The sequence below is a fragment of the Periplaneta americana genome, chromosome 13 (genome assembly GCF_040183065.1).
Source record: "Periplaneta americana isolate PAMFEO1 chromosome 13, P.americana_PAMFEO1_priV1, whole genome shotgun sequence".
Lineage (NCBI taxonomy): Eukaryota > Metazoa > Arthropoda > Insecta > Blattodea > Blattidae > Periplaneta > Periplaneta americana.
The window spans coordinates 138386873-138413466 of NC_091129.1; the positions used below are offsets into that span (position 1 = coordinate 138386873).

At 35.4% G+C, this 26594-nt stretch overlaps 1 protein-coding gene across 5 annotated transcripts in view; it reads left to right on the forward strand.

Moving 5' to 3' along the window:
- LOC138712484 (eukaryotic translation initiation factor 4 gamma 3-like) overlaps window positions 1-26594 on the forward strand; it is a 291440-nt gene that overhangs the window by 173855 nt on the left and 90991 nt on the right. For all 5 annotated transcript variants that reach the window (XM_069844352.1, XM_069844354.1, XM_069844355.1 and 2 more), the window contains 3 exons: window positions 5217-5346; window positions 10663-11051; window positions 23956-25183. In XM_069844352.1, the coding sequence (XP_069700453.1) occupies window positions 5217-5346; window positions 10663-11051; window positions 23956-25183 (1747 nt within the window). The remainder of the gene's footprint in view (window positions 1-5216; window positions 5347-10662; window positions 11052-23955; window positions 25184-26594) is intronic.

A 26594-nucleotide genomic window follows, 5' to 3' on the forward strand; every position in this document is an offset into this window, starting at 1 on the left:
AGGGTGAGAAATAGTCATCCCTGGCACTTGTGCTCCTCCTACAGCTTGATTCCCATCTCCTGTCGTATGTTCCAAGTTTCCTATAGCATTGCATTGCACTGTGATTGCTACCGAGTGATGCTCTATTGACCCGAGCCACATAACAAAGGCTGTATTCGTCCTCCACCAAAGCAACTGCCCTTGCGACATCGTCAGGGCTAAGAGGCATGTTTTACTCACAACAGCACATGACTAACAGATTAAAATTTTAGTGAATGATTCAAAATGTTTTCCGATATCCATAGATCATCAGTAAAAGTGCCACAAGTTTGTAAACCTTACAAGTTTTTATTGGGCTACCCTCAAAATAAAATCATAAATATAAGTACTTCATAGATTAGGGCGCAATAAATTGCCCTAAAGATGGTCATATCCTCAATTTTTTTTCACAAACAATTCAGAGGGATGTTCTAATGTGTTAAACATCTTAAAATGAAAGGAGAATTCTTTGGTTCCTAATTATATGGAAAAAATGTAATTTATTTTAAGTGTCGCTTTTTTTTGCCGGTCAGTTTATTACCTTTAAAATTTATGGTTTAACGGACACCATTAGCCCCAATTTGTCTGTTAAATCGAGGGTCTATTGCCCGTATATATGATTAATAATTTTATGTCTCGTGTTTCATTGAAATAATTATGGCAATTTCATTCACAAGCTTGTTGTATTGGAGGTAGAGCATGTTGTTCCGAATTTACTTATCTCTTGCAAGTATTCAAATTGGTGTGTTTTCACTACACACATTTATTATGCAGGACGGTAAGTATTTTGTGCTCCAGTAGCATATCCCTTATTATCACTCCTTTTCTGCTAATAACACCCTTAGTATCATGTTCTCTTCTGCTAATAATGCCATGTCATCAGCAAATCTTATGCGCTTTATTCTTCTTCTTCCTACTATATTCCTCCCACGTTCTGAAAACAGTACTTTACTAGACTAGACGGCAGTTCGGGAGGCGGTCGGGTCTTACATGCGCCGTAGCATTTCTGATATGTGACGTCACAAACTTGTACAGTAGAACCAATCAGAATCAGTCTAGGTATAACAAGTACTTCCAGAGTTCGTTTGTTCTCGTGTGAGTGTTTCAATACATTGAATAAGTAAAACTAACATTTACTGTGAATGTGTAAAATAAATAAATAGAAGAAGAGACTGTAAAAAGAGACAAATATTGTATAGACAGGCGTGGAAAATAGTGTGTAAGGTATATAATTATTTTAAAAACGTTGACGAGCAGAATGCTGCCGGCCATCTTGATGTTGACTGCAATGTTGCCAACGCGCAAGAAACGACTGCAGAAGCATGTGGTGGGATTGAGAACCGTGCAAAGAATATTAGTAGTGAAGGAAAGAGTTTATGTTTGATGTCATGCTTACAGTAATCAGCGGCTGTGGTCATTATTGTCTTTTGATAATTTAAATTCTCTCCTGCGCTATTTGTATTACATGTGCTCGTGAAGTACGATGTGGCAATGTTGTACGCTGCCTTGCTCTCTCTATCTCTCTCTCCCAACGCAAACGCTAGCAGACTACTGCCTTCCCAATTGCCGTCGACTCTAGATCCTCCAAGTAGATGTTGAACAGATTAATGATTTAATGAAGGTACAGTACTGTAAACATAATAGACTATTAATATGTATTAATATTGGTAAATTATCCTGTAAGACACCTCATCAGTACCACGTGAATCATCAGGCTATTTTTTAGGCTTACTATGTTATAATAACAGATATTTTAATCTAAGGCCAGTTATTGCAATATATTAATAGAGTGTTGCTTATATTTAATTTTTTTCTCGTATAAACCCATAAATTCCTAAATAATAGTTTTAAAATTGTAATAAAAATCCTGGGCATAGTGATTACATTTGTGCAGTTATTATGAGCGGGATATTAAGAAACTATCATAGAAAATACTTGAAAACACATAAGTATTAAAATTAGGGCATAATTTTGAGCTTTGGGGTCAGTAAGTACAATATTGTAGAAGAAATGTGTTTTACTGAAAAGTAACTGGATGAAATAGGTACTCAATTAAAGCAAGTTCGGGAAGGACGAACATGCATTAGTACTACACCAGGGACAGAACATCTAGAAGCTTTGAGATCGTTACTTTTAAGTGGTCTGACCACCCTCTCCTCCCGCACTAGCAGGTACGGTACCATTCAGCTGCAAAACATTTTCTGAACGATAGTTATTGTATTGTGAGAGCGCAACTGGATCAGTGAAAGTAAGTGGTCAACGTTTTCAGTTTGTAGTGCAACGAACAATTCTGCTGTGTGTGGGCTCTTCTGTAGTGACGTCACTGAAGTCTCTAGTTGTTCCGTCCCTGGTGTACAATCCAGTGGTGATTCCTCAGGGGCGGGAAGGGAGGAACGTCCTCCTTACATTTTTCTTCTTTTGAAAGTAAATCAATCAATCTTCTTAATGTATCCAGCTGTTTGCTGACAACATAAAGTCCACTGTAGTCCATTCAGTTGTTCTTTTTCACGACAAATGAGGGATATTTTGATCAGTGTTCATTATAGATGCCTGTTGCTAGTAGCCAGAGTTGGGTGTAGTCATCAATATATACTGCAGGGCTGTGTCTACTGCAACTGGTACTGATGATTTTAATTTACTTCTTTTGTGGTTTATGGATGGACAGTATAGAAGAATGTGTTTCAGATCTTCATCATGATTATTACACCACAGACAAGTAGGATTATCAGAAATGTGAAATCGGTGTAGGTATGTCGAAAAGACAACCTGGTGGCTTTGGATTAAAAAAAAAAACAATTGTGTAACAATGTGACCTTGTTCTGGCTCCTGTTAAAAATGTTTGAACATGTCTGGGCAAGTTTTTGTACATTTTCAGGTTATTTGGTTTCTTTTGTACATATTGTAAAATTTTTCCTTTGTCAGAAGAGCGCCAATTGTTGATCCATTGGTTTGTATCTTTACTGAAGCAAAGGCACTGGATAGAGATGTCACTTGGAAGAGGTCTTGGTTGCAAATATGTTGCCTGTTTCGCAATATTATCGACTTTCTCGTTTCCAGGTATACCGCAATGACTAAGTATCCATTGAAATGTTACTTCCTTTTGGAGTTCTTTTAGTTTTTTTTAGTTGTTTCTGAATTTGAATAATTCTATGTGCATATAGGTTTGGAACATATTTAATTATATTGGAGTCAGTAAGTATGCAAATAGATTTTTCAGAAATTTGAGTAACATACTGAAGAGCAAACAACAAATAAAATATGTGCCTTGAAATTCGAAGAAGATTCGATAATTTTTAAGTTCACAGCTATCAGAAAACCTTGGTTGATGGAGTTTTAAACAACGTGCATTCATGTGCTGCGCAAAAACTGTGAGAAGGATGCGAGATTGTTTGTGAAAAGAAAAGTCAATCCTTTCCTCCTCTACTGCAGTTAACATGCATAGACAACAGCGCACTAGCAGCCAGAGGAAGAAGCAGTTTTAAAGCAAGTGAATGAATGGATAGGGACGAGATCCTCCTCTGATTCTGTGCATGGATGGGAAATAGTGCAGCAGACAGAAACTGATCTGTCATGCAGCAAGCTTGCTATCGCTGCCATCTAGCGATGTTGCATTCAACCAGACCATAACACGTAGGAGACATAATAAAAAGTTTTAACGCAGAGTTATGAAAGACACCATATAAACTTTTTTTAAATTATAAATAAAGTATTGCACGTATGGGCGAATCCAGAAATGCATATAGAGTGTTAGTTGGGAGACCGGAGGGAAAAAGACCTTTAGGGAGGCCGAGACGTAGATGGGAGGATAATATTAAAATGGATTTGAGGGAGGTGGGATATGATGATAGAGACTGGATTAATCTTACTCAGGATAGGGACCAATGGCGGGCTTATGTGAGGGCGGCAATGAATCTTCGGGTTCCTTAAAAGCCATTTGTAAGTAAGTAAATAAAGTATTATTAATTACACTTTATATAGGCTACTATTCATGGTTTGAAACTTTCAAGGATATTTGAGAGTTAAAGTCGGGTTTATATAAAACAAAGAGGAAGTTGTTCTACATAGTTATCGCATATCTTTTGGCCCCAGAAATTAACTTCCATTCATTGTCTACTAGACAGGGCGACAGCCAAGTTGTCAGTTTTGTACAAATATATTTCAAATTGAAAGTACTCCTAACTACATTATTTTTAACATAAAAAAATTATTCGGCCACCGGCAGTTCACTTAAACCTTAAGAATGCTATTCATAGACATTTCGCTAGCCCGCGCTACGAGCATGCTAAACTAGCCCCGGCTATCGACTGGTTACTTGTACAGGATTCATATCATATCGCTAACACTGGTTTATGAATACAAAAAACGTTAGTTCGCTGATCATCCACCGGAAGCCTGCGCTAAGAATGTCTTTGAATATGGCCCTAAATGCTTAAACTATATTTTAACAATAATGGTAGTATGACTTTACAAGAACTGACATTCTTCAAAAGCATGTGATACTGAACTTGTAAAATGTACATGTGACAACACAGACCACGTGGATGGTGCAGTGTTCTCCTAACAGAATATTTCCCATTCCCACTTCCATAAAACAGTTCCGGTTACATATTAGTAGCTAGTCTCTTCCAACACGTGTGATGCTGTAGTGTGCGTGAGAAATGCTGCGAGGTTGTGAATTTCTTTGTAATTATTGTTAATTTGTGCAATTATTCAACAATGAATGGAAGTGAAAACATATTATATTTTGATCAATTTAGAGAACTCAGTTTGCCAGATCAAATCATTGCTATACAAAAGGGAAGGCCAACCCCACCACTACCTGGTCTTACATGTATGCAAATTTATAGCATATTCCATTCATGAAGGTGTAATTTTGTAATGTTAACTTCCTTCCTCCTCTTAAGAAATATGCAGGACCGCCACTGCTATAATCAGTATTATAAAAATCATCCTACACATACAAAGGAAAAATTGTTGTGGTTAAAATCATGCATGAAGACTGGAAATGTGAGCACATGTGATTGCAACATTCTAGGTATCTTGTACATTTATGAGATCTTGAAGAATATGTTAGTTCTACGCTCAAGTACTTTGCAATGATTGTAATCAAACTTACAGATTTTCTGTTTGAGGAGTTTTCATTCACATTTGTACAGAGTTCATTGTTTGAGTGATTTGTTTGTTGCTTTTTGTTTCAGTTTACGAGCCAACCTCGGCATGGTAACAGTGCAGGTAGTGGATACTATACACACACTCCTCCACAACAGATATTGATGGCTCCACCACAGGTGTATCCTGGTTTCCAGCACCCATCACAGTCACCCCAGTGTATGTAACTTTGACATTTTCATTTCTGGGTACGGGTCGGTCCATGTCAAATCAACATACTTCTGAATCATTTTAGATGTCTATGAAATTTTTGTCCGATGTTGTCCATGGAAAGGAAAGTAATGCAAAATATCTTAAGTGTAATGTAAATATTTTTGGAGTTATCAGTCATTAAAAATGAGAACAAAAAACAGTAAAATTTGGCGTGTAAGTTATAAGAAAATTTGTTACAGCTATTCAACAACTGTAGTCAAAGAAATGAACTTCGTCTTACCTTAAACCATTTAGGCCCAATTGTATAAAACTCCCTGACTAAAGATCAACTTTGATCGAAGATCGAAAAGTGAACCGAGTTCAGACACTTCTTCTATTGTATAAAACTTTTCTGCGATCAAATTACCTTGGTTCAAATGCAATCTAAGTTCACGTGAAAAGGATTTGGCAACATCGCATGTACAGGTGAAATACGTGATGCGCGGACCATGTTATACAGGTTTGTTCAGTATTGCCAATCTAGCGACTTTAACTCTTTTTCAACAACAATTTCTTTCAACTTTTATATTGCTTAAATAGGGATTTAGTGACCTTTTTAGCACCCCATAGTAACAAAATTTAATCTTTCTTTGTTGATAATGAGAAATCTAGCGACTTTACAACTACTTTTTGGCGACTTTCCGTATTACACTCTGTTGGAGACACTGGGTTTTTTTTTTTTTTTTTTGGTGCAATGTAAATAATGGCGGACAATAAGAAGAAGGTTGACTGTTCTCAAAGTTGTTATCATGTTATGGTGTTTGATACTGCTAATCATAATAAAGCTTTAGAAAACGACAATTTTCGTTTAGTATTACAGTTAATTGAACATTTATGAATGTACCTATCATATCCATTGATAATTAATGGTTGTTATAAACATATTATAATTATAGGTTATGTTATTTGATACTGCTGAACACGATAGAGCCTTATAAAATATAAGAATGTTTGTGTATTAAGGCAAGAAATTGAAAGAAATATATATAAATGTACCTAACATATCTATTAATATTAATAATAATGGATATTTTATTTGCACAACCTGTCACTCGTATATTTCAAACAGAAAAGAAATAACTGAACTTGGATCATCTGACTTAATCGGAGAAATTTCTTCAGTCAAAGTTGACTTTAGTTTGAGACAAATTAATCTCAGATTAGACTTTATACAACACAAAATTCCAAGTTCAGCTGAAACAAGGATCAATTTAACCTCTGATCTAAGATTAAATGGTTTATACAATCGGGCCTTAGTAAATGATCTTTGGTTTTATATATCAACCATACTATGGCCTTAAATACTGTTCAAGGTCATAGCATGTAATATTTAAGCTTGAAATATAAAAAAACTGAGCAATTTTATAATTTTGGGGGGAAATAAAATGTGTTGGTCTATATAATCTTTATATATCCTGTAAGTTTCATTTTGGAACTTGTGGAGATATTGACTAAGATGTTTTCATATACACAGGTCTATTGTATTGCTAAGGTTCATAAATGTTCATCAGAAATAATTTTTGTTTTAATTGTAGTCAATTTTAATCTCATTGTACCTGCAAAGACTATTTACATGTTGTTGTTGTTGTTTTCTAATGCCAGGCATTTGACAAGAAAGTCATTTGACCTCTTGCATTCCAATATTTTTCAAAGATATTATTATTGTCAGCCACTGAAGCACAGATTTTGAGGTGTTCCGAATCCATTTCTTGGTTTGAGTTGCACAATGGGCAGTTAGGGGACTGATATATTCCAATTCTATGCAGGTGTTTGGCCAAACAATAATGGCCTGTTGCCAATCTTAATGCAGCTACAGACGATTTTCGTGGTAAATCGGGAATTAACTGTGAATTATGATGCAGAGAGTTCCATTTTTTCCCCTTGAGATTGTGTTATCAAATTTTGTTTGTTGAAGTCTAAGTATGTAGATTTAATAAATCTTTTCACAGAGTAATATGTAGATTTAGTAACAGGTCTGTAAGTAGCAGTGCTGCCCTTCTTTGCTAAAGCATCTGCATTCTCGTTTCCCAGGATTCCACAATGGGAAGGGGGTCCATTGGAATAAAATTCTTTTATTGAGTGATATTAATTGAGAGAGTATTTTAGTTATTTCTGCTGTTTGAGATGAAGGTTTGTGTTTAGAGACTATTGATAGAATAGCTGATTTGGAGTCTGACAATATAACTGCATTCTTAAATTTATTGATGTGAAATAGAAGTGTTGATATATGCGTTTTGTTTATTTCGATGCTCTCCTCATATGGGAGAGAGTAAGTTCTTCCTGTTAAAGTTCGCAGATCAAGTGACATCACAAAATTGATTGAGTAGATATTCTTACGTCTAGTCTTGTAGGATAAGCATATGATGGACATGGTCCACTGGGATGCAAAAACATAATCTTCACTCTCTGTTTTTTCTACATGTAAGCACACACCCAAGTGACCATTTATTGTCATCATTACAAACGACAAATCCTGCAGTATTGGTATAGTTGAGTTCATCATTTAACGAAATGTTTTCTTCTTGATAAATGAGAGAGTTGGAATATACCTTTGTTATCTGTTAGGATGTTTGTGGGAATGAAAGCATGTAGCTTTTGTGTTCCAGAAATTGTGCCTGTGTTTTGTTTTTTTAAATTATATCGCTCTTCCAGACATTGCTCTTCAGAATGTTGAGAAATGGTTATGTATTCAAAGTCACAAGTTTTAATATTGACTACACAACAGTTGTTAAACTGATGAGTCATTACCTGATTATTACTGTATACCTTATTTTATTTCAAGGAGTGCAGTTCGGTGGCTCCTTTGAACACCTACTTACAGATTTATGACTTCCTACACAAACAACTCTGACAATTCCATCCTGTCCCCTCGTCCCAACATTGCACAGTTGCCATAATCCTGGTGACCTTCGAAATTATGCAGTGAAACTGACGGGATTCTTGAAATTCGGAAAAGATGGGGCAACTTTGCCTCCACGTGGATTTGACGGGCACCTGTCAATTCTTCTGAACGAGGGTTGTGATTGGTTTACTAACAAGGGAAGACAAGATTTCCGTCACAGTAAGGAAGACATTTATTTATGACAACCAATTAGTAGGGGGCAGTAGAAGGTCTGTCGGCAAAGTCCTTTCTGTGAAACTGCACTCCATGAAAAAAAATAAAGTATATAACCTTTGTGAAATTGCACGTGTTGCTGGACGTTTCACTGTTCCTCCTACACCATCACATGAGCCTTTTCCATGTGATGTAGCATAGAAATTCCATTCAGCAGACACCGAAAAATCTACTTCATGAAAGCAAAGATTAATGACATTTTTTAAATGTTTTTGAATTGCGCTGCAGAGCCATCAGAGAAATAATAAATGTGCTTTGGTTTAATTTGGAATTTTCTATTATATTGCATTAAATGTTTCTGATAAAGATGCTCAGCTGTAGTGTCATGAGATGAACAGTCTGAAATGATGATATAACTGATGTGATTTAATGTATGGTCAATATTTTTAGAATAAATCACTAATGGGTGCATTGTTGTTTGAGAATTATTCCAGTGAAAAGAATGGAATGAAGAAATAATGCTCAGAAAAATCGCACATTACAATATATTTATTTGCATTAAGCACAAACTTCAACTCATTTTGGATTTGTTTGTTGTACTCCTATGAAAGAATGGCGTAGTAAGAGCTTTAATTTATCAAAGAGAATTTCCAAAAACTCATCAGTTGAATGAGTAATTGTTTGTATTGTTGGCCTGTGAGTTATCTTCACCAGGACAGTTGTAACAGGATACTATATGACACTCTGAAGGATTGCAAATCGGTTATGAAAGACAGTGTTTATAAGAATTTATCTCGCTTTCGAAACCAGTTGTTAGCTTGAATAATTTCAAGGGAAAAATTGTTACCGGGCCGGGTATCGATTCCGGAATCTTTGGCTGAACACACCAACATACTGCCGATTGAGCTACCCAGGACTCTACTGGATCCAGGCTCAATTATTCCCTTTATATTCACATACCTCAAGTGAGTTGACAGGACATCAAAGACAGTGGCGTAGCATGGAATTTTGAGCAGGGGAAGTTAACTCAAATTGTCTTTCATGTATGAGGAAACATATTGCAAAAATATAGTCTTAAAATAAATAGTAGTCGATGTCAAGTCAGCAGTTCCAAGATTGGTTGGAACCTCATAAGTAACACCAATAAGGCATCACCTCAAATGGTAGTAAAATATGATTTCATGGTTTACACATATCTCTAATAAATAGACACATACAATACGTATTCATTCATTCATTTCATTAATTTATTTTATTCCATAGATCTTACATGAGCAATGAAGCTTTAAGATGTGGAACAAGTCAACATTTTACAATATTACAATTACAATTTTTACAAATTTTTATAGTTTTACAATTTAGTAATTTTCTACAATTTTGTGCAATTTTATTTTTTTTTATTTTTTTTTTTTTATTTTTTATTTATTTATTTTTTTTTTTTTTGCGAGATGTAGTGAGATGAGATGAGGTCCGAGGATTCGCCAAAATATTACCCGGCATTTAACATTAGCTCGCTCCCTGTCATATTTAGAAAAATCACAATATTAACGGTCAATAGATACAGTGTTAGTGCAATTACGTCAATCAACATTAAAATCTTTATCAGAAGATTATTTTTGACTACATAAATTAGTGTCAGGAACTGTTTTCACTCATTATATCAGCCACAGTGCACACTAACACTTAACTGAACACAACTCACGAAAAGGATAACTCGGAAGCTAAATTCTTTCCAATGCCAAAGCTAGCTTCTTGTGAGTCTTGCGACCAGGGTAGTTTAGTTAGAAAGGGATGGAAAATCTGCGGGTGGCTTACACAGAAGAATGCATAAAAGAAACGAGTGTGTGGAGGGGATTGGAAGCTGGTGTGTGCAGGCTTCATGTTTACTGCTGCATCACAAATCATTCTGAGCTGCTGCATCACAACATTTAAGGCATACATATAAAATGTATTAAAATTAATAAATAATTTTGTTCATAAACTGCAGGTTTATTATGGAGTTATTAACTGGGGAAGCTGAGCTTTCTAGCTTACATTGACACTACGTCACTGGTCAAAGAACAGAATTTTATTATGTACAGTGAAATTAATAGTGAGGACTGAATTTTCATTTAATGATTTTAGCTGTGAGAGTAGTGGTATAACTGACTATCATTAGAGTGGTAGGAATACTTGAATTAATATATTTTTGTACATGTGTAGTAAAAAAGTATATTCTGCATTTGCAGATTATTATCAAGGTCACGTGAGTCTTCCCCGGGCAGGTGGGGGTGTGACAGGTGGTCCAGGGCCTGGTGGTCTGGCAGGTGCAGCTAGTCAGACAGTGATGCCTGGTGGAGGACCTCCTGCACAAATGGGGCAACCAGGTGGTCCAGTTATGAGTCTTGTCCAGGCAACTGGCGGAGTTGTTGGAGTTGCAGGTTTATCAGCAGGTGACTCAGCCACAGGTCAGACAACAGCGTCAACGACGACTGGCAAGCAGACTCGACGGAAACATGCTTTAGATGTAGTAGATCCAAAAACTATGAAGAATGTCGATATTTACGAGGGCAGTGGTGTATCAAGTAACACTCCACCTCATTCTGGAGAATCAAGTGCTCGGGGTACACCCCAGCCGGTAAGTAAATATTTGTGATTTAATGCTAATCGGGGTTTTTTAAAATTATAACTACAATACACGTACTGAAATATTTTGACCTACTACCGTGGAGGACAGAATTAATGTCGGATATTTCAAATTTTTTCATTTGCAAATTTTGCCTTTACCATACAAAGAATGAAAAAATGTTGTTATAATGTTACCATGAAGTGAAACTTCCATAACAGTAAGTGATATTTACTTATGTGTTGGAATAGAATGTTTTTATAAAAGTGATGATTTAAATGTTAACAGTATTTATTTGTAGAACTTTACAGTTCAGTTTTTGGAAACAGAGTTTCGTTTGTTTCCCTGTTGGTGTTATCGCTCCTTCAAGCAAGAGAATGGCCCACATAAAGTGTTAAAAGCAGATATCTCTTAAGTGAATAAAAAACTAAATTATGACATTTCTGAACTTCGTAACAAGAAGGGATCTTTCAGAAAATGATTATGAGAACTCTTCAGTGTGTCCCCTTCATAGGGCATTTTGGGGTATTATTGGGTCGCTATCATAGACTTTAGTTGAGATGAATAGAAATTGCTGCCTTGGTTCCACATGGCTGGCACATGCCATAGAGATCGCATTGGTGACATATTTTCTCTGTACAAGGAATATCACAAGACATTGTATAAACCAGGGCCGGGCATGAGAGCAGCTCCATATAGCCGGCCAGAGCTGCTCTCGCTCCACAAGACAAGCCAGAGCAGAATGCTCACGCAGTGGCGGACTCGCATTACAGCTACCTTCCCTGCATTAATATAACAAGAGCCACGGTTGTTCTATTCATTCAGTCTGTCAGTACACAATAGTTTATAAGGATATGACATCAATCTATTGTACAGTACAAACTTTATAACACTCTTATTAATTTAATGGAATAAACTTCGCTCAATGCACACACAAATCATTAGGCTTATTTACATAACCCATACGCACAGACTGCAATCTCCTCACCACGGTTCTAAGATACAGGCGTATGGCTTCCACTTCCCCTACTTGCTGTGGACAGAGTTCATCTGCCAATATAATTAAACATCGCTTGCTGAATTCACCTTCGTTGAATGTTTTCAATTGCCTTGCAATTTCGTGGAAAATTTTGTATCTAACTCTCATAGCCGATTCACTAAGTGCTTTATTATCATTTTGTTAATACATAATATGATATGATATAATATAATATATGACATGATATATCATAAACTGTAATATTCTATACTGTGATATAACATAATACTTGTATAATTTAAAATTATATATTACTAAATGTATAATAACTTATAATGCAATATAAATATCAAATAGATACTCTGATATAATTTACCTGAGAAAAATTTTCTTTAAGTTGTTGTATTAATTTATGGCGTTCATTGCCAACATATTTGTCATATTCAGTGGCATGTTGTAAAGAATAATGCCATTGGGTATTGAACTTCTTAATCAGTTAGGTTATATTAAAAAAATATAGTGCATTACTAATGTCATTTCGGAATATTCTGTGATACAGTACTTATCATCATCATTATCATGTTCATCAGCCGCTTTAATGTACGAGCGGAAGCTCTGTCTTCAAAGTTCACCATCATATTGCAGAGTCACCACTGCACCGACACTGAATGGCGTACAGTATGTATACGTCACCACGCTTGGAAGAACTGCTCTTTAGAGCAAACAGCGCTCATTTCTGAGAATCACGTAATGTGCCCAGCCCTGGTATAAACACTTGCCTCTTAATACATGAATCCAGCTTTATTGCTAACCTCACAATGTCCCTTGTAGATGTGTGCAGCCAATCTCCAGAAGATTTTGTTAGTCAGAATTTTATACATTACACTCTGTATATTATTATTCAGTTTCGCAATTAATTTATTTTGGTTACCTTGTTCAGATGTACAGTTTAGAAGAATATGAGTTAAGGTTTCTGGTTTGCGCCGACATATCATACAAAGGATTGATTCTGTTAAGTTGAGATACTCTTCTGTGACTGTGTCCATTGCTTGCTCTTGCAACAAAATTCTGCACTGAGCGTGAAAGATCAAGATAGATGGTACAGTGAAACCTGTTCAAATCGGAACCTGAATACTCCGGAATCCTGTCTATTTTGGAACAATTTATTGGTCCCGGCGAAATTTGTATGTATTATGTGTAATTTTTCCTGAATAAAACGGAAACCGTCCAATGCGGAAATGGAAACTGTCTGCTAGTGTTCAAAACGGAAACAATATTTTGGACACACTATATTTTGTAACTAACTATATTTTGAAACAGTGTGTAATTTCAAGGAATATTCGTAATATGTAGGTCACAAGTTTTTTTGCAAAATTTTAGAGGGTAGGAGGGTGTGTTGGCCTGTCGGTCATAAATGTTATTACCCTGTTGACTAGGCAGACGAGTCCCTTCAAAGATTTTCAGTGCTTCACACCCGTATACTATCGTAGCTAAATAGAGCGCAAGTGTAGTGATTTTCAGGTAAAAATAAAAAATAAAAAAAAAAAAATAAAAAAAAAAGTTGCATAAAATGTGGCATTAACATTAAGGGATGAAGTAAAAGTTACCGACATAAATGAAAATTAGAAACAAAGTCTATGTGAATTAATGTTGAAGTTCAGTTGTGGAAAATTGAGTGGCTTGCGGCCGATAGGTGACACAAAAGGAACCAGAAAGGAACTGTTTATGTGAAAATAAATGAACTGTAGTGAGAGTGAGTTCTTCATGACCTTTCAAAGAACAAGCCAATTTCTGGATCTGTTCTGCAAAGCAAGCTATTGAACTGGGAAAGAAATTAAATAAACTATTATTCAAGGCTTCTAATAGATGGCTCCTAGTCTAATTAATTAATAATGTGCAGCGATATGCAGTACAGTATTAGGGTATAGTGTTAGATATTAAATAGAATGAGATTAATAAACTTTAGTAATGTTTAATGACTAATGAGTGAGTTACGATAATATTTATACAGAAAATGAGATTTTAATCAAGATGATTCACCTACAGAAAGCTGATTTAATGTGATTAGTGTTAAATGGAATATTTTTACTTATTGCAATTTGCGGCATGCCATTTTGTTTTTCATGTATATGAATGACAAAATATTCCATTTTAATGTCACACCTGAATAATACGGAAACCTGTCCACAACGGAAAAAAAATTAGGGCCATGTCACTTCTGTCTTGAACAGGTTTCACTGTATTATCATTTGGAGTTCTCCGAATTTCCCTTAGTGTGTTTCTGTTCTTGATAAGGCTGTTGTTTTCACTTCTCAAAACAATGTTTTTGCACTATGTGGCAAGAATTATTTCTTTTCGTTTAAAACTAATTTGGAAGCCCGTTTTGCCAAAGTGTCAGTTTGTTAATTACCAAATATACCACCATCACTTGGGACTGACTGAAATATAATTCTTTTTTGTGTTTGATATTTAGTAGAATTCGGTTTATATGTGCAGTCCAACGGAAGTAATGCTTTGGTCTATAGTTTAAAATTATTTTCATTAATAGTTTACTACTCTGTGAAGATTCAGAAATTTTTTTGTGTGGATCTTAAGAAGTATGGTATTGTAGGGCTGTTTCTATGGTGCTTACTTGAAGACCTCCCCCCCCCCCAAAAAAATGCAACATCGAATTAATGAAATATGCGACTTCGGTGGAGGAAATAATTTTGAAGCATTTATTTATAACAATAAATTTTGCTTCCAATACCTGAGTAAACTTTTATCCTTAGTGAAATGAAGAATGAAAATGCCAAACGTTCTAAGTAATTTTTTTTTTTGTTGTCTTTCTTCCCCCTTTAGAATTTTTCTATCTATCAAGGCCCATCCATCTAAAATGTTCCAAGTGTAAAAGCATAATAGTGTTTTTTGTGTCGCCAAGAAATGGTAGATGGTCTATGTGCAGGAGCAGTAACCTTATAATTGTTCTATGTGAAACATGCTCTTTTGTCTATGAAGCGTGTTGCCATATATTTTCGTTCTTATAACAGCATTATTGTTAGTAATAAGAAAGTTTCTAAATTAAGTGGCAGAATGTCTGGCAGAAAAAACATTTAGCAAAAATTCTAGGTGAAGAATATGTTCAGAGGACAAGTAAAGCTGTTGTACCTGCAATAAAACCACCAGAAGTTCAGTTTAATTTTACTTTATTTTAAATGATTTTCTTCATACTTTTTTATTAAAATAACATTGTTTCGATTGACATTAACAATAATTACTAGTATCTTTGCAGGTCAGATGCATATGCCAGTACGATGGCAAAGCATTGGCACATGGGTGTGTCTTAAACTTTTTCATGAATTACATAAAATGGATAAAGCTTAAGGAACTTACATTTTGGGCGTAAGAAATCAGATGTTTCTGGACGTCAGAAAGTAAAGTCTGTTAAAACCAAAAGACAGTGAAAGAAGCAGATCCATCAAAAGTTGCCTACTGACTTACGTTCTGTGAATTAAAGGCTGGACATATTGCAGTGTTTTAAAAAGAAACTTGACAGTACAGGACATTAGGACAATTAGGCTTAATCTGAAAGACATCTGTTTTGTCTGCTGTTAGGAAAGATGATTTGTTGGCAATGCTAGATTTTACCTTTCAGAATATGCCCAAACTACACTGAGCTCTGCAGCAGTTTTTGTTTAACTGTTCAATTGTGTTTTAGTTTTGTTTTGTATTTCCTGCATTATTCTGGAAATGACATCAAGAGAAAATAATATCCATGTAAAAAATGAAACTATGTGATGAAGCAACAGTTTTGATAGTACAAATATTAATACATGAAAATATGCAGATCATTTAATTGCATTCTAGTTTCTATGTGACTGACTCTGGTATTTAAGAATATGAAGTGATAATACAAGGTCTTTGCTTAGAATGTTTTGAGGTTATGAATTATTTAGAACGTTCCAATATTTAAATAATTTTACAAAAGTAACATCAATTTTGACGAGAAATGAGGGTTATTTTGATCGGTGTTCATTATAGATGCCTGTTGCTAGTAGCCAGAGTTTGAGTACAAAAGTAACATAAAGTCTATAGAATCTTGGAAATGAAGATATGTACAATAAAAGTCACATTCGTATTCGTCAAATATTTCGTAAGATAAACCGTTTTTAGTCTCTCCTGTAAAAACATATTTTCGTTACTTAGAATGTTTGGCATTTCCACTTTCAAATGGTCCTGCTTGTAAATATAGGGTAACGAAATATGTCCCTGAAATTATTTTTCTGTCTCTTGACACTTGTATTATAGATTTGACCTCCTTTATTCCAGGGAGGTCTTCAATTATGTATGATTCGTTGAGCTTCAACAACATGGAAAAGATATTTCTTGCAAATTGATGCAATGAAGTATGCTTGGTTTTCTGTTTGGGACAGGAAGTCATCGGTGTGGATGTGGACGTAGCCTGAGCTGTGTGAATGCAGATTTCAGAAGTAATTTCTTGTCTGATTTATTGAGACTATTTGACAGCGTTAAGTGGCAGCCAGGTTGAACCCATTCCCACGAAATGAAATGAAATGAAATGGTGACTGGATAGGTGTGCTGGGAGATACAGGTCTATTGACTAATTTCGTATCCGAAAGAGTGGGGAGGAAAGGAGTGAGTCATCTTCCTGGAGTTAATGTCAGTGCTTTGTAAGAAAGGAATCTGTAACACGTTCTCTTTTGAATATAATTTATAAATAATGAGTGAAAAAAGTGACAACATACAGTATTTGAAATTTGACCATTGGGAAACAATGTGATCAGCATAGGACACCTTAAAAGTCTGTTGACCTTCTTTACGTTACACTCAAAGCTTGCTACTTGTTGTCGATGGTATAGTGATCTGATGATAACTCGGAATTTAATTTAAATGAATTGAAAGTGTTTGGGTATTTTAATTTTTTCTTAAAAAGTTGATCAGTTTTCTTCTGAAAAAATTTTTTCTCTAGAATACAGTGGAATGGTAATGAGAACTTGAAATTTGAAAAGTATATTAGGAAGGAAGAATGAGGAAGTATTAGTTTACATCACTTTAGTAAATGCTCAAAATGAACTCCATTGGCTTCTAAACAATTGGGATAACTGGAACTCTTCATGTACGAGCTGCCCTGCTGCAGAGTAACGATAACATTCTGGTAACAATTTTTTTCAAAACCACTTAATACATTGTCGTTGTCATCATCATGTAATTTCCAAAGACTTGGGCCTTGACCTGTTCCTGTCTCATATTAGAGGTTGGCAAGTCTTTTCGGTTGTCTTTCAGGGTTTCTTGTACTTGCCAGAGTGTAAGTTTTTAGTAATCTAGGATATCTGTTCTGGGGCATTCTATTGGCATGTTGTATCACTTCGAACAAATTTTAAATTATAAGTCTCAAAGGCTGATGTCATTCTCATTTTTTCCAGAATTGCTACATTTGATTTGTAGTCGTTCCATTTACCTAATACAGTAATGAAAATAGTCTGGTCATGTTCATAGTTCCCAATTTGATGAATCCTTCAGCTGTTATAGATTCAGAGGCAGCTAAACATGTTAGTAACTGCAGTATGCATTGTTGGGGTCTAAAAACCCAAAATAAGAGGTGTGTCTTTGTAGCATTGTTTATCGTTAAACGTTAGGTGTGGTTTCTTGTAAACTTTAACACATATCTTCCTTTTTGAGGGTAGAATTACATTTGAGGCATGTTATTTTCACAGTTATAAATTATCTACATTCTTGGAAAATATACCCCTTGATAGAAGAGCAGAAGATGGTGCACTGTCATACTTTGCAAGACACACATGTGAATTGTTATACAGGTTCGTTGGTAATGGATTAGATGTGCTGGACCTGTTGCAAGGTCAATGCACTCACTTACATTGTGCCTTCGTTTTACTTTTTATGGAGGTATGTGAAACAAAAGTCATGTATGTAGCACCTACAATCAAAGAAAATATGTCTGAATGAATTTGTGAATCATGTGATCTGTTGTAATATCAGAGAGAGCCTTCCTAAAAGAATTAATACGTGTTTAGTTTTTAATGGAAGTTATTTTGAGCACTTTAATAAACTGATGTTAAGTAATAGATTTCTAATTGTTACTTCTTTAATTTGTTTACCTAGTATGCCTTCGCAATTTCAAATGTCCATTATTTTTTAAGATTCTGTTGTAATCTAGAGAAACATTTTTTAGATGAAAGTTGCCTAACTGTTTGGAGATAATTCAGTTAAAAAATTATGCATTCATAATCAGCATTTAGTTTTATTGTTAAGAAATATTGGTTTTTAATGCTTTTTGTAGGCCACCATAGTTTCCAAGTCTTCTGGCAGACTAATTGTTAGTGTATCTCTACAAAACATTGTTGTATTTGTTCATGTCCTATATAGACTGCACTCTTTTGGCACATGGTAGAAGGTCTCATACAGGCATTATATTTCACTGTTTTTCTCAGAAATGCCAGAAGTGTGTTCGGAATAGACATAGGTGACAAATGAGTAACCAAGTAAGTTGGATTATAACCATTTCTTTTTAACATTAAATTGTGTTCTGGATGTTCACAATGTTGGATACTCCTTATTTCACTACCATTTTGACCAGTGATATGCAGTAGCTGTCAAGTGTTTCGAACCACTTTCTTCTAAATATTCCAAGATATATTATCACCTCCCTCTCCTTTTCCTGAAATCTTGTGTATAGTCGACACTTCCATTTAGTCAGTCATATTTACGAAAGAAAGACGAAGAAAAAAAGATTGTAGGTTACTATACCTTTGTGCAAAATAATAGAATGCAATTTTTTTTCTTGTAATTCTTTCATTCACAAACAATAATATACAGTGAAACCTCTCCTTATGGACACTCCTCGTATATGGACAGATTTTTATGTCCTAACTGAAATAATATAGAAATAATGATAAATTTAACTCTCGTTTACGGACACGGACAGCTGTTTCACAGTCCTAAAGCTTGCTTTACTTGCTGACTGTGGACAGAACTTAGATTTCAAGATCTAATGTGTTACAAAAATGGAAAATTTAGTTTTAACAACTGTACAGAAATTCCTTAACATGAAAGAAGATAATAAAGGTCTCGTAGGCTACCATTAGCCCAGCTGGCTACCCCTTGTTAGCTGTAAAGTCCTTAAATTTAACCTGTCTGATTTGTCCAAGGTTTCCGCAATCGTGAAATTGTTTTCAACACATGATAGGGTTACTAGGATTATTCTCTTCGCTTGAATCAGTTCTGTTTTGAGAGATATGGCACCTGAACGTAAAGGTTAAGTTGAAAACTGTGACTTAAATTATGGTACTGCATAACTGTAGACTTAAAATAAAATTGCATGGTACAGTACTCTATTTTCCTTTTTCGGTCTTATCTACTTAGATCAAAGTTGCAAAGAATTTACTGTAGTATACTGTATTTAGAATTAAACTACAGTAATACATTTTATTTAAAGTGTGAAGGGATACATAATGCATATTATAAATTTACTGTTAGATTGGGGAGCCTCCCTTCCAATAAAGGACACCTTCCAGATGTGGACAGATTATTACGTCCCTTCGATGTCTGTAAATGAGAGGTTTCACTGTAGCTCTAATCTAAGTACGTCTCTTTAACTACTACTTTTTAATTTGGTCTTGCATGAACTGAATTTTTTTTTATTATTTCCTTGAGTTTTTCATTGTGGTACCATATTTAATTCGAGACTTCGGTCATTTCTTTTGTTGTACAGGCTACATACCCGAATTTCTCCTTGCAGATGGACCAGAATTAGGGTTCATGTGTGGTGAATTTTTCAGCCACTCCAAGACAGTTACGCCATTGTTTTAAAAAAATTCTTCACTTTGTCAGAAGCATGAAATAGTGCTGTTTCTGAAACAGCATATCTATCTGGCTCCTCACTTTCACTTACTGATCATCATCCCTTCGATTGGCACGAGAGATGTTAGCCCGCTGTAAAAGAAATCCCCCTCAAACCATCTTCTTTACTGGATATTGAGCAGTTTGATGAATGTGCTTTCATGAGAGCTTTCTCCAACCCAACATGTTGAATCCATATCCTTGAACTAAAGAAGCTTCTCATCAGAACTACAGTTCCCTCCAGTTTTTCTTGGTCCATTTCCTATATTTCTTTGTCTGTTAGAGTCATTTTGTATGATGTGCTTTACGGCTCTCCTGCAACAAATGTGAGTGGCTGGTTGAGTGATGAATATGAGTTAACAGAAACCTATTGTTATTGAGATCGAAACTACTCTTCCTACGGTTGGTTTTACTTCTCATCAAATACAAATGAGTGTCATCTTTGGCTGTTGTGACTCCTTACCTACCACATTTTTCTTTCCTTTGAGTGGAATGAGAACCAGTTTCATTTTTCATCTTAAAGGCCCTGTCTTGTTAACTTTCATATTTTTATTTTATAGGTCGATTCATTCTCTAGCAATTCTCGTGAAGTTTTGTTTCACGTCAGTTGAGCCCCTGATGTGCGGTTAGATTGCATCATTGCAGTACTGCTCACTTATTTCCTTCAGCAGCCTGTGTTTATATACATTGTTGCAATAATTATGAAGATTTGTAGTGTTTTTTGTTTTACTAATAACTCTGAACTTCGTCAGGAGGATAATATTGTAAGTTTTCATAAATTTTAATCTCCGAATAGAGAAAAATCTCCGCAAATGTCTAATGAGTATGAATGGTTGAATAGGATTAATTTCAAAAACTTAATTCCAAGCAAATATGCATTTTTTGCTCTGTTCATTTTACTGAAGATGACTATGAAAAATCCTGCTCTTAAAATCCAGTTTACTTCAGATTAATAATGCAGAATTTTATAAAGAATGTGATTCCTTCCTTCTATCTGTGCATATAAGGGAATAGGAATAACTATTAGATTAGTCATTAAAAAGGAAGAAAGAAGTCTGTGCTTATCCAAGGAAAAAAATAGTACATGAAACAAACTGCAGTACAATCAAGCAGCGGCAATCGAGATAAATTATTCACTTTATCAGATAGTAACAGTGATGGAACCAGAGAAGAAACAGAAAGGGATGTGTTTGTCGAAGTGAAGGAGTGAAAAATAAAATGTTCTTTGTAATGTGGGAATGGCTCGTATTCCTTCAAACAGGGGACCACATTTATGTGATGAAACTGAATGCACATAAGGTCACAGAAACGTGTGATATTCAGAGGGAAACTTGAGTAGGCAATCTTTAATGTGTGTGAGATTAGTGGATTCATATGTGTAAATGGTACTGGTTTTTACTTCTCAGACATTTTTATAAAACAATAAATTAAGCAACTCTCGAGACACAATAGCATGTATTATATTAAAAACATACTGGTCCTGAAATTAGGAGAATGTATGGACAAAAAAGGGGCGAACAGTTATAAATAATTATGGAAAAGTAAAACGGAATTTGGATAGTAGGTTATGGCCAATATGAGAGCCCTGATTTTAGTGGCAGATACGTAACTTATACAGCAAAAGATATAATTGCGGACATTTTAGATTTTGTTGTGTGCAGAAGGGTACTGTTATAGGCGAACTGCAAAAACCGGCGTATAAAATATTGGTTACTCGTCTGTTATCTAATCTAATAACCTTTGCCCTAACAGTCTTTAAATACCTAGCTGTATTAGTGTATCTGTACCTAAAACAGCACTTTCGAAAGAATATTGAAAAGTTACACACTCTGCACTGCTTTCAATATTAGTTACTTTTTTACTTTCGTAGCAACAAAAATATTCTTCTCTTGTTGGCATTACCGTACATTCATCACAATTACACCACTCTGTATTATTATTTCTGTTCTCAAGTGAACAGACTCCTGACACGTCTATGTTCCTTCTGAGGTTCGAACTGGTAGGGTTTAATTCTGGCGATTGCTCTAGAAATACTGATTAAAATGAAGGCTGTGACGAACATGGCTGTTTAATACTGCTGAGGGTTTATTTTTTTACATGCTTCAGCATCAGTCAGGCTACTATTAACGTCATCTCCTGTAACATTGCATAAAAATTACAACTGCAAATGAACAATGTTTCAAACACGCACCTTAGAAAATTGTGTTTCCCCCCTTTCCCAGTAATTATCAAATAAATAGATATTTTTAACCGGACAGGGTCTTTAAGATTCTTATTTATGGCACTTTGATTAAGCCAGTTTTGGCAATTTGTCATTCAGTGAGAGAAGTATTCTTACTCAATATCACAATTGGTCTGCTTTTTTTGTTACATCCATATTGCAGTTAGGGTTGCCAACCTTCCCATACTTCTGGGATCTCCCGTATTTGTGCCTAATTTTTAATAGTCTCCTGGCTACCGTATCATTCTTCTCTTTGAGCATTTTTCTCCCTTATTTTTGGATAATGTAAACATTTTTATTCTAAAAATTTGATTTTGCCGTGAATGATGATTCTTTATATGATGAATTTTGTTTTTCAAGAGATGCATTAAAATCTGCAGTCTTTATAGAAAGTAAATGCTTGCCAGAAATGGGTTTTAGTGCTCGCCCGTCTAAAATCAAACTGTGTTAATGTTAAAAGTTTGGAAAAACTGGCTAGTTTTGTTCTAAGCATACCAAGTACCAATGCTCATAAAAAGAGGGTGTTTCATCTCATGAACAATAATTGGGTAGATGTTCGAAACATGAGCATGACACATTTAATCAAATCAGAGCTGAAAATTGCAATCAACTTCAACTATTACGCGAGATAAAATCTGTCTCAAAATACTCCTAATTTAAGTCCAGCTGCCGAAATGTAGAATAAAATTGCTTTTTAGTAACTGAACAGAATAATTTCTCTATTTATATGTGAAATTTTGACGATTCCTTAGTCTCCCGTATTTTCTTCAAAAAAAAAGTTGGCAACCCTAACGTAAAGTAAAATAAGGCGGTTGACAAAAAGGTATTAACAATAAAATGCTAAGAACAGACAAAAAACCTTGAATGATAAAATCAAGAAATAACTAAGAGTAATGCAATCATCCTATTAAAAAAACTGCTGGAATCAAAAATCAAGAAATAACTAAGAGTAATGCAATCATCCTATTAAAAAAACTGCTGGAATCAGTATGTCCATCCTCAAACAAGTTTCACCTGCTTGACTATTAATTTGCACAAGGGTGTAGAAGTAAATAAGGTAATATAGCAAGGTCAGATCAGCTCAAAGTCGGCTTTGATTTGATTAATTATCAGTCTATAATTTTGTATATAACTAGTGGCACCATATGGAACTATGTTCTTGTATTAAAGACATCCTCAGATTTTAAGTGTAGAACCAGAAAGTCTTCTTTTTATTGCAGAGTAGCATTTCAAATACATAATAATTCCACATCCTAGACATCAGAGGATAATGATCCAACTATGTCATGCATTGACATGCAAGGTTAGTTGAATGTTCTAGACTGATTCAAAATCTGGACAAAATATTTGGAATTGTTATTAGATTGATAATAGATACAGCCGACTAGAGGATAGCAGAATTCAGTATTTAGTTTAGGATGAAAGTCTAGGGTATGGAGAAATACCACATTCGACGAATTTAATTTTTGACAGATAAGAGTTCACTTATGAATTGCTCTTGTGGAATAGAGGGCAGAAAGGAAACGATTATTTCGTTAAAAACAGCAGGTATTGAAATCCATTGCATTTGTAGTTCTTTGGACGTGTTTTGAATTATTTCACTATAATTTGGGAGGTAGTTCGATCTTTTAGATTAAAAAAAAAACTGTTAGTGTTTCTTCTAGTACAGAAATGACGATGTATTCAGTTTTGATTCGATACATGTTTTCATATTAACAATGTTGAGTACTTGTTTCTAGTTTGAGGGAAGTGAAGTATTAAATTTGTAATGAGAATACTTATAGTAGAAATTCTGATATTCAGGACTTTGTTGTTAGATGGCATGCATTTTGAATTGTTTGTATTCCCACTGTTGGCAGACCACAGTTTCCAGTGCGTTGAATGTTGCTGCGGACTTTGCAGCTCGTGTGGCAAAAGCAGCAGCAAGTGAGAAGAGCCCTCCCTCTTCTCCTCCCTCAGTGGCCCAGGTGGGGCCTCCATCGTCATTTGTGGAGTCCCCACCTCAAGTGGTGACTGCGAATGGTCCTGATCCCTCGGGTACGAACAGTATATCTTTGTCAGAGGGCATTTCTCAGAGTGATGCCCACGCAATTAGTAAACAGCAAATTGTAGTAGAAGAATCAAGTAATTTAGCTCCTAGGGCTCCTCCCACCATTCCTACAGTGACAGATACGCCATCAACTTGGAAGCAGAGTCAACATTCGACTTCCACAAGTTTAGGCAGTAAATCTAGTGGTAACAATAGTAGTAAAAGTGACATTAGCAATCAAGCAGTAGCCGACGAAAAGGAAATCGATCCTCAAGTGACAGAATTTGTGCCCAGTGTGAGTGCTACTGATATAAAGATCTCTTCCTCTCCCCCAGTGACCAATAAGGACACAGAGTCAACTCCAGTGGTTAGTGCACAGACTAATGCTCCAACAATCGACGTAGTTCGTAACAACCGTGAAAACAGTCGGGAATCGTTTCCTGCCCTCAAATCTTCTGCCTCTCAGTCTCCAAGGCGGAAACAACATGTTTCATCACAGCCTCCTGCCAGCGTTCCTCAGGCAACCATTACTGTTTCGAGTCCTTCCACACAGCCCAGTCCACCTGTCTTAACTACCCCCAGAGAAACTACACCTATTGCAGAAACAAAGGCCACGAAGAAGCCCACTCTCGCAGAAGATTCGACACCATCCTCATTCCCAGTTTCCCAGCCTCCAAAGGAGAAGCGGGACCAAGAGAAACCACACGGTCGTGACAGAGAGAAGTCCTCTTCAATTTCGTCTCAAGGTCGAAGTGAACGTGAGAAGTCCGTGTCCTCATCGTCATCTTCCTCTCAGCATCCTGGTCGTGATAGAGAAAAGTCTTCCCGTGACAAAGACAAAGGTAGCACTGCTCCTCAGGGTGGTCAGAAAGACCGTGATAAGTCTGCCTCACTGGGCAGAGATCGAGACAAGTCTTCCACAAAGGAAGCCACTCCTGTTCCCTCCACTACTTCAGCAGTACCTCAGCCCCAGTTGGAGCAACCAACATTTGTGGCAGTGGAGGAGCCAAAGCAGCAAACCAATGGTGAAATGATTGCAGCAGAGACAACAGAAGGTGGTGAGTACATTTTTATAAATTTCTTTTCTTTCTCTTTTTGAGTAAAAGTGCATTGTTTTTTGTGTTACCTAATATAGTACTACTGACTGACAATATGAGAATACTATTTTCAGATTTAAATTGTATTGAAGTTTTACTATCACAGGTGAATGGTCTCTCTTCTGCTTTATGCACGCTCTATGCACATGCTGAATTTTGTTGTTTCAGTAACTGAAGCATCATAATTTTTGTGACTTTAAATTGAACCGGAATATTCAGAAACCCCACATGTCTAGAAAAGTAAACTTTTCAGGAGATACAAACAACATCTTGGGTCCTAGATTTTTGCTCTTATTATTTTTTTCTTAACACCAACTAAAATGAATGTTGATGGGAATATGTGGGGTTTCTCTTCATAATATCATGAGTCTACGAAATGTTTAGAATACGAAATCATATATAACTCAATTTTGTAAAAAAAAAAAAAAAAAAAAAAAAAAAAAATCGACATGTGGGGTTTCTCAATATTGTGATTCAATTGACTGAAAACTTTATAATTCGATTGACATTTTTCAAAAGATAGTAATAATAGTCTATTGCCCAGAAACTTAGATTGTCTCCATTCTCCTTTTTCCAAAAGGTTGAAGTATATTTAATTCCAATATATAGAACATTTCTTATCACTGATCCTTTAAATGAAAATAAAATAATTTTGATTGGAAATTCGAGGTTTTTAAATTTTCATATATATATATATATATATATATATATATATATATTTATATATTTTACCAATTATTGCTAATTTTCAAAAATACGTCCAGTAAAATCTACCAGAATGACCTCGACCTTCACCCCTAACTTGACCCCCACCATAAAACGAATTTGTTCACACACTTTTTTTATATCCCTAATATCAGTGGTCCCCTCAAGACACTTTCTATGTCTACACTTGATGATGATGATGATGATGATGACAGGCTGTAAGTAAAGGCTTAGAGGTAAACTACGCTAAGTGACATTTTAATGATTCTGAGATATTCAAGTTTAAACGTATATTATAAATTCTAAGCATTTTTTTTTTTTAATTTGTAACCATGTTTAATACAAGAGGGTGGAAGCGCATAATGGAGAATAATATGGCTGCTCGTGTGGAACTTCAGTTGATAGATTTTCAGTATTCCTTAGCACTGAAATTTCTATCACTCCAAATACTGTGTAGTATTTCTCTCAAATGTTGGTTATGTCCGGAACAACCTACATATGGAAAAAAAGTTTTCTCACTTATTAAATACCTAAGAACAAGGCACGATCACAGTTAACTAATTCACAGCTGCAGAACTGTTTACATGTAGCCACAAGTGACTTGGACATCGCTGAAATTCTGAGTAACATTCAAGTTCAAGGAACTCATAACTCTTCTGTGAGTGTT